This window comes from Salvelinus sp. IW2-2015, unplaced genomic scaffold (genome assembly GCF_002910315.2).
Source record: "Salvelinus sp. IW2-2015 unplaced genomic scaffold, ASM291031v2 Un_scaffold6271, whole genome shotgun sequence".
NCBI classification, from domain to species: domain Eukaryota; kingdom Metazoa; phylum Chordata; class Actinopteri; order Salmoniformes; family Salmonidae; genus Salvelinus; species Salvelinus sp. IW2-2015.
The window spans coordinates 1-9,566 of record NW_019947534.1 but is presented as its reverse complement, the minus strand read 5'-3'; the positions used below and the strand labels follow the sequence as shown (position 1 = coordinate 9,566).

General features: G+C 45.5%; 1 protein-coding gene across 1 annotated transcript; it reads right to left on the bottom strand.

Annotated features, from left to right (window-relative positions):
* Positions 1 to 4,694: 4,694 nt before the first annotated feature.
* LOC112078791 (medium-chain acyl-CoA ligase ACSF2, mitochondrial) lies at positions 4,695 to 6,908 on the bottom strand. The gene is made up of 4 exons (XM_024144922.2): positions 6,697 to 6,908; positions 5,029 to 5,156; positions 4,877 to 4,931; positions 4,695 to 4,748 (listed from the first exon to the last, which is right to left on the bottom strand). The coding sequence occupies exons 1-3, from the start codon at positions 6,880 to 6,882 to the stop codon at positions 4,922 to 4,924; spliced, it is 324 nt and encodes a 107-aa protein (XP_024000690.1). The 5' UTR covers positions 6,883 to 6,908; the 3' UTR covers positions 4,695 to 4,748; positions 4,877 to 4,921.
* Between the last annotated feature and the right edge of the window lie 2,658 nt (positions 6,909 to 9,566).

The following is a 9,566-nucleotide window of genomic DNA, read 5'->3' as shown; positions in this document are numbered from 1 at the left end:
CATCCAGCTGACTATGTTGGTGATCACCTCTGTTCTCCTTTCCTAGATCCAGAAGATCAAACTGAGGGAGGAGATGGAGAAGAAACTGGGTCTGTGATGGACAGAGGGTCCTAGACAGACTTGGTTGGTTCCAGCTGGAGAGAGATTGGTTGCAAAGGGTCTGTGTCTGTTAACAGCAATATATTGCTGTATTCAATAAAACCAAGAACAAAAATAAAGTCTAGCGTCTTATGTTACGGTTCATGAGTGATGTGCAACAGAAACTCTTTCAGTACCTTTATTTCGTTTTATCGACACCTGGCAACATCATATGTGATCTTGGACTGATGTACAATATAAAACTCAGGTTCTTTCATTTTAAACATGCCATAAGAACATCTGAAATAAATAGAACTGTAATAATGCCAAACGTTGGTATGTACATGTGTTGTTAGGCAGAGTTCAATGCTTAAGTTCCAACCTGTATATATGGGACACAGCACAGAGGCTGACAAGAGCTCAGAGTGATGTGTTAAAGGTGGGTGACATGTGGATGACCCTCCCACTCCTCTGCCGTATTCCTTCTCTTTGCTCTCGTTTTCCTTATTAGGATGCCGGTGGGGAGCCGGGAGAGTCGTCAGCGACATGGGACACACCTGGGCCCGGGTGTGTCCCAGGATAAATACACCACTTCCCCATTCATGGAGGAGACTCCATGCAGACACCTTTATAGATTTTGTTGTGGCCTTTTGGTTGTTTGCTTTGGCACCTTTCAACACCCCACATTTATGCATGCAAAACACTCACACTACTGGAAAATTGTATTCAGTTTACTTTATTTAAAATAAATTTTGTTATTCGTTGTCTCCCTTTTGTTACGAACTTCGAGCCGGTTCGTGACACATCATAGACCATGGGATAAGCAAGCACTCCAAATGACAGTTGTAGATTCTGGAAGAGGTGGGCCAGTTTAAGGCCAGTTTCCTGGACACAGATTAAGCCTAGGTCAAGCGGTGAATGTCAGGATACCGTGGCTTTCTCCCCAGAAGGACATTACAGATGGTGTATTATCCATGTGTGAGTTCAAAACGGAACGTCCTCCAAACTCTGATTGGTTGGGCCTTGCCCTCCAGGCCCACCATGGCTGTGCCTCTGCACATCATGTGAAATCTATAGATTACGGCCTAATGAATTTATTTAAATTGACAGATTTCTTTATGAACTGTAACTCAGTAAAATGGTTGAAATGATTGCATTTCTAGATACAGCCCCTATTGGCTTAAACTCAGTATTCCATTCACAACCAACAACATTTTAAACAAACATTAACATTGTTTCATCTTCAAATCTCTGTTTTGTGTGTAGGTGAGGGTAATGACACACTGTGTTTGATAATAATGTATTGATTGTTTGTGTTTGTGTGTAGGTGAGGGTAATGACACACTGTGTTGATAATAATGTATTGATATGATGTGTTTTGTGTGTAGGTGAGGGTAATGACACACTGTGTTGATAATAATGTATGATATGTGTTTTGTGTGTAGGTGAGGGTAATGACACACTGTGTGATAATAATGTATTGATATGTGAGCTGTGCAGTACAGTATTACTGCTCCAGGGGGCGCTGCAGCTGATCCTGTTCTTCCATTACCTCGGTGTGGGGATGTGTAAAGGCTGATTTCCCGACACAGATTAAGCCTAGTCCAATGGAGATCACTATGAAAAGTGCTTCTTTGTCACAGACTTGGCTTAATCTGTGTCCAGGAAATCAGGCGTAAAGTATTGCTCTACTTCTTTTCAACAGGATACCACGGATGTGAACTGTATGTTGATGGGGTCGTCAAGGACAGTTTGGTCTGCAGCTCCTGGTGGTGCTGTCTGTTTCCACTGCCTGCATCACATCCTCTACATGTACAGTCCCTGTCTGTCTGCTGTCTGTCACAATCACCATACACAGGTCTGGTAGTCTGGCAGGAGGAACACAGTCGGTACATTACAGTAACACAATGACAGGTACATTACAGTAACATTACAGTAACACAATGACCGTTACATTAGTAACATTACAGTAACACAATGTAAGTTATTACAGTAACATTACAGTAACACAATGACAGTTACATTACAGTAACTGTCAGTAATATTACAGTAACACAATGTAAGTTATTACAGTAACACAATGACAGTTACAGTGCATTTGGAAAGGATTTAGACCCCTTGACTTTTCCCCCAAATTTTACGTCTACATTTTGTTACATTACAGCCTTATTCTAAAATGGATTCAATTGTTTTTTTCCACTCAACAATCGACACACAATACCCCATAATGACAAAGCAAAAACAGGTTTTTAGAAATGTTTGCACATTTATTCAAAATAAAAAACGGAAATATCACATTTACATAATTATTCCGACCCTTTACTCAGTACTTTGTTGAAGCACCTTTGCCAGTGATTACAGCCTCAAGTCTTCTTGGGTATGACACTACACGTTTGGCACACCTATATTTGGTGAGTTTCTCCCATTCGGCTCTGCAGATCCTCTCAAGCTCTGTCAGGTTGGATTGGGAGCATCGCTATACAGCTATTTTCAGGTCTCTCCAGAGATGTTAGAACGGCTTCAAGCCCGGGCTCTGGCGTGGCCACTCAAGGACATTCAGAGACTTGTCCCGAAGCCACTCCTGTGTTTTCTTGCCTGTGTGTTTAGGGTCATTATCCTGTTGGAAGGTGAACCTTCACCCCAGTCTGAGATCCTGAGCTCTCTGGAGAAGGCTTTCATCAAGGATCTYTCTGTACTTTGCTCMGTTCATCTTTCCCTCGATTCTAACTAGTCTCCAAGTCTCTGCCACTRAAAAACATCCCCACMGCATGATGCTGCCACCACYGTGCTTCACCGTAGAGATTGTGCCAGGTTTCCTCCAGATSTAACGCTTGGCATTCAGACCAAAGAGTTCAATCTTGGTTTCATAARACCAGTCAATCTTGTTTCTCATGGTCTGAGAGTCATTTAGGTGCATTTTGGCAAACTGCAAGCGGGCTGTCATGTGCCTTTTACTGAGGAGTGGCTTCCGTCTGGCCACTCTAACATAAAGGCCTGATTGGTGGAACGCTGCAGACATGGTTGTCCTTCTGGGAGGTTCAACCATCTCCACAGAGAAAACTTAGAGCTCTGTGGGTTTCTTGGTCCCTCCCTGACCAAGGCCTTCTCCCCCGATTGCTCAGTTGGTCAGCGCCAGCTTAAGGGAGAGTTGGTGGTTCCAAACTTCTTTAATTGAAGAATGATGGAGGGCCACTGTGTTCTTGGGACCTTCATGCTGCAGACATTGTTTGGTACCCTTCCCAGATCTGCTGTCTCAGAGCTCTAAGGACAATCCTTGACCTCATGGCTGTTTCTGTTCCTGACATTGCACTGTCAAACTGTGGGACCTTATTATTAGACAGGTGTGTGCTTTTCCAAATCATGTCCAATCAATTAAATTTACCACAGAGGTGGCTCCAATCAAGTTGTTAGAAACTCTCTAAGGATGATAATGGAAACTAGGATGCACCTGGCTCTATTCTGTCTCATAGCACAGGGTCTGAAACGTTTCTGTTTATTGTAACAAATGTGCAAACATTTCTAAAAACAGTTTTCACTCTTTTCATTATGTGTTATTGTGTGGAGATTGAGAGGATTTATTTATATTTTTGAAATAAGGCATGTTAATGTAAACAAAAATGTTTGAAAAGTAAACGGGTCGGACACAATGACAGGTACCATAACACTAACAGCTTATCTACTGGTCCTGTCTGTCACCACCACCATACACAGATAATGAGGTTCCATTTACAGTTACAGGTAAATAGACATCCTCCGGTGGTAATATTTCTTATTCAGAGTCAATCCAGCATAGTTCCTGTGTAGCCCTTCTACTGCGTTTCACATTAGCCAATAATTCTAATACACAATTTCTGATATACAGTATCACATGCCTTTTATGTTCCTGCATCAGTAAAAGCAGGAAGTGCATCACCTATGCCTCTACTTCCATTCCTTCCAATTAGGCTGGTTTGGATTTGTCGCTGACCAAAATGGCTGCCATTATCATACCATTCAGGAACTTTGAGGGTTTATGACATAGCCCTTCTACTAATGTAATCGGATCTCTACTATGGCTATAAACATATAGTCACATTAATGTTCAGGGTTCTATATCTATGATGTTAGCTATCCTGCTAGTGTGGCCGATGTGAAATGGCCAGCTAGTTAGCGGTGGTGTGCGCTAATAGTGTTTCAATCGGAGACGTCACTCACTCTGAGACCTAGAAGTAGTTGTTCCCCTTGCCCTGCAAGGGCCGCGGTTTTTGTGGCGCGATGGGTAACGATGCTTCGTGAGTGACTGTGGTTGATGTGTGCAGAGGGTCCCTGGTTCGAGCCCAGGTTGGGGCGAGGAGAGGGACGGAAGCTATATTGTTACACTAGGTACATGTATACTTCATGATGCAGTAGTACAGTATTAACATACCTGTCTGTTGACTCAGTCATGATGCAGTAGTACAATATTAACATACCTGTCTGTTGACTCAGTCATGATGCAGTAGTCATGATGCAGTAGTAAAGACCCCTGACTCCGCTGTGTCCATCTCTGGGCAGATCTGTCTCAGCATGTCACAGAACCTCTGGGTCTTAAACTGGGTGGGACACACCACAGCTTTACACTGCACCTACAGAGACAGAGAGAACCTCTGGGTCTTAAACTGGGTGGGACACACCACAGCTTTACACTGCACCTACAGAGACAGACAGAACCTCTGGGTCTTAAACTGGGTGGGACACAGACAGCACCAGGGTCAGGATCAGCTATTCATTCAGTCAATCCAGGAAGTTGTAAAACAACACGGTTCTGGACAGAACAAACCTTCCCCAGGGTGTACTCCAGCTCCTTGCAGCTGATAGGCTGGGTTTATTGACACCTGGAGAGATTAGAACAATACTTTAATATTTAGGAACAATAGATCCTAACAGATAATACATATTCATTTTAGAATCTAATATACAGCTCATCTTCACCAGTATGATGCCAGCGCTTGGCTGTGCGAACTGAAACAGGAACCAGTGGGTAGTGTTGGGCCCCAGACTCCTAGTCTGTCCCCTCTCTTCAGACCCAGGGCCAGGAGACCTGCAGCAGCCTGGTCAACCTGGGGAGGAGGGAGACCATGACCCAGGTAGTAATATACAGGATGATATCCCTATATGTAAAGGCATTCTGCAGTTTTGTTTTATGAGTTGTTTTTATAAATGTAATGGAATATATTATTACAACAGCTTATGTTTCTGTTGTTTCACCATGGGATGACCTATGTTAGCAAGGCCTCAGGGTGTTTCACCATGGATGACCTAGTTAGCAGGCCTCAGGGTGTTTCACCATGGATGACCTAGTTAGCAGGCCTCGGGGTGTTTCACCATGGATGACCTAGTTAGCAGGCGGCCTCAGGGTGTTTCACCATGGATGACCCTAGTTAGCAGGCCTCAGGGTGTTTCACCATGGATGACCCTAGTTAGCAGGCCTCAGGGTGTTTCACCATGGATGAACCTGTAGCAGCCTCAGGGTGTATCCCCATGGATGCCTAGTTAGCAGGCCTCCGGGTGTTTCACCATGGGAGGACCTAGTTAGCAGGCCTCAGGTGTTTCACCATGGATGCCGAGTTAGCAGGCCTCCGGTGTTTTCACCATGGATTGACCTAGTTAGCAGGCCTCAGGGTGTTTCACCATGGATGACCTAGTTAGCAGGCACTCGGGTGTTTCACCATGGATGACCTAGTTAGCAGGCCTCAGGGTATTTCACCATGGAGGACCTTAGTTAGCAGGCCTCAGGGTGTTTCACCACGGATGACCTAGTTAGCAGGCCTGCAGGGTGTTTCCACCATGGATGACCTAGTTAGGCAGCGCTCAGGCGTGTCTGTTCACCATGGATGACCTAGTTAGCAGGGCCTCAAGGGTGTTTCACCTATGGATGGCCTAGTTAGCAGGCCTCCGGGTTGTTTCACCTGGCGATGACCTAGTTAGCAGGCCTCAGGGTGTTTCACCATGGGATGGACCTAGTTAGCAGGCCTTCCGGGTGTTTCACCATGGATGACCTAGTTAGCAGGCTCAGGGTATTCACCATGGATGACCTAGTTAGCAGGCCTCAGGTGTTTCACCATGGATGACCTAGTTAGCAGGCCTTCAGGAGTGTTTCACCGGGATTTGACCTAGGTTAGCAGGCCCAGGGTGTTTCACACGATGGATGACCTAGTTAGGCATGCCTCAGGGTGTTTCACCATGGATGACCTAGTTAGCAGGCCTCAGGGGTATTTCACCATGGATGATGACCTAGTTAGCAGGCCTCGGCGCAGATCCTATTTTCCCTATTTCCTCCATTTTACTATCTGTCTGCTTAGAGTTTAACTATGGTAGTCAGTAGTTTCCCAACAATACACTTGACAGATAATAGTTATGTTACTATTTGGTAACCACCAAATCAAATGCACTGACACATAAAATTTATGTTACTATTTTGGTAAACCACAATCAAATACACTGACAATAAAGTTATGTTACATTTGGTAAACCCACAACCAAATTGCACTGACAGATAGGCCTTGCTGAATGTGCTTTGAACAGAGTTAATGGCCTGACAGTAATGGTCTCTAGATATGATGAAATAGATTTAGAAGAGAGGGTGGATGAAAGACCTACGTCCTCCTGAAACTGGGAGAAGGTCTTACGGACTCCATCCTTGCAGGAAGACCAGGCCTCTCTGTGGGGCCAGCGGTCGGCTGCAGCCTGAAGACTCTGACCCACCGTCTGGCCCAGCAGGGACACTGATGAGGCCCTTGGACGTAGCTGACGCTCTGCCCTGGACCAGGGGGGGGCTTTCCACATGGAGGGACCTGTTGAGGGGACAGACGTAAACAGTATACAGAGAGACCTGGGACCAGGGGGACTGTCCACATGGAGGGATCCTGTTGAGGGACAGACGTAAACAGTATACAGAGTAGACCTGGGACCAGGGGGGGACTGTCCACATGGAGGGACCTGTTGAGGGCAGACGTAAACAGATTACAAGTAGACCTGGGACCAGGGGGGGACTGTCCACATGGAGGATCTGTTGAGGGACAGACGTTAACGTATTTATAAGCCTTTATAGACATTATAAAGGCCCAGCCAGCATCACTGAGGTCCTATGGCTGTAGCTACAGCTCACTGAAGTGTACTGCTTATAAAAGTATTATGACCGTGGTATAAAATGTATATGAACGTGGAAAGATACTACGCCTTGCAAAATAGATTCATTACCCGTTGGATTTCATTCCTGTCCTGCAGCTCAGTTCAGTAGCTTTTATGTGTCTGGGGTGTGTTTAATACATGATCCACGCATAAGGATTAACTTGACCATGCTTAAAAGATATCCAAGTCTGATTTGTTATTGTTGACCATCTACCAATCCCTGCTCATTTTTATAATGCTTTTTAAAAAGCTCCCTGGTCTTGTAGGTTGAATCTGTGCTTGAAATTGTAATCTTGACTGAGGACCATTACAGATGCTTATATTATGGGGGACAGAGGAGGGTTAGTTCAATCATAATCCATGTCCAATCCCTATTATTTCACACAAGTCCATGTAACTATTATGTGATTTGTAAGCCACCTTTTACTCCCGAAACAATTTATGCCTGCCTGACAAAGGGGCTGAATACTTCTGCAATGACTATATTTTAGTCATGTAATTTTTAATTACTCTTAAAAAAGCATAAAACATGTTTTCGTCCACTTTAACATTAGGAGTATTTTGAGTAGATTGTTGACAAAAAAGAATACCAGTTATATCAATTTGAATTCCACTTTGTACCACAATCAAATGTGAAGAAATCGAAGGGTATGAAGACTTAGCAAGACAGTGTATTACACAGAGAGGTAAAAACAGGGGAGTGGAAACCAGACAGGGATGGGTTTGGTGGAACATTACCATGACAAGACAGTGTATACAGAGAGAGGAACACAGGGTGGGTGGAAACAGACAGGGAATGGGTTGGTGGACATTACATGACAAGACAGGTATACAGAGAGAGGAACAACAGGGGGGTGGAAACAAGACAGGGAATGGGTTGTGGACATTATCCATGACAAGACAGAGTGATACCAGAGAGAGGTACACAGGGGGTGGAAACATACAGCGGTGGGTGGTGGACATTATCCATGACAAGACAGTGATATACAGAGCGAGGATACACAGGGGTGGAAACAGAACAGGGATGGTTGGTGGACATTATCCATGACAAGAACAGTGCTATACAGAGAGAAGGTAACACAGGGGGGTGGAAACAGGACAGGGATGGGTTGTGGACATTATCCATGACAAGGACAGTCTTATACATAGAGATACACAGGGGGGTGGAAACAGACAGGATGGGTTGGTGGACATTTCCATGACAAGACAGTGTATACAGAGAGAGGTACACAGGGGGGTGGGAAACAGACTTAGAGTTAGACAATACTAGAGTTAGTACAAACATCAGAAAGAACCCCTGCATCCCTGACCCTTAAACCTGACCTCCTGTGGACCCAACCTGACCTTCCTGTGGACCCTAACCTGACCTCCTGTGACCCTAACCCGACTTCCTGTGGACCCTACCTGACTCCTGTGGACCCTAACCTGACCTCCTTGTGGACCCTAACCTGACTCTGTGGCCCGAACCTGACCTCCTGTTGGACCCTAACCTGACCTCCTGTGGACCTACCTGACCTCCTTGACCCTAACCTGGACCTCCTGTGGACCCTAACCTGACCTCCTGTGGACCCTAACCCGACCTCCTGTGGACCCTAACCTGACCTCCTGTGGACCCTAACCTGACTTTCCGTGTGACCCTAACCTGACCTCCTGTGGACCCTAACCTGGACCTCCTGGGGAACCCAACCTGACCTCCTGTGGGACCCTACACCCGGACCTCCTGGTGGGACCCTAACCTGACCTCCTGTGGACCCTAAACCTTGACCTTGCCTGTGACCCTAACCTGACCCCTGTGGACCCTAACCTGACCTTCCTGTGGACCCTAACCTGACCTCCTGTGGACCCTAACCTGACCTTCTGTGACCCTAACCTGACCTCCTGTGGGACCCTACCTGACCTCCTGTTGGACCCTACTGACCCTCCTGTGGACCCTAACCTAGACCTCCTTTGTGGACCCTAAACGACCTCCTGTGGAGTTTCTGTGGATGTTGGGTTTCATAAGTCGACCTCGCGGTTTGTTTCTGTGGGAAGCCGACTAAACAGCAGGCCGCTATTAAAACAATAGGGCCCACCTCACTCAACTCAATATATTCCCATCAGGCACAGGACGATGTGAAGTCTTTCACAGGGGAACTTGGACTTTAAATGGATATGTTTGAAAAACAAACATGTTCATGCCAAGACAAACCATTGCTGAACCCTGTGTCCTTTTACAGCAAGACAAAAGCAGAAACTGAGCTAGACAATTCAAGTAAAAAACACATTTGAGTTGTAAAAAAACATGTTTCTGAAAGGACCTCTCAAAAGGAAGCAGTGAAAAACATACCCTCAGTCTAAAG

What these genes read in the sequence shown, in the direction of transcription:
- LOC112078791 (XM_024144922.2), bottom strand. Translation starts at nt 6,882, where the DNA reads ATGTGGAAAGCCCCCCCCTGGTCCAGGGCAGAGCGTCAGCTACGTCCA. An exon ending in TCTCCCAGTTTCAGGAGGAC is followed by an intron (nt 5,157 to 6,696) that starts GTAGGTCTTTCA and finishes CCTCCTCCCCAG; the next exon opens with GTTGACCAGGCTGCTGCAGG.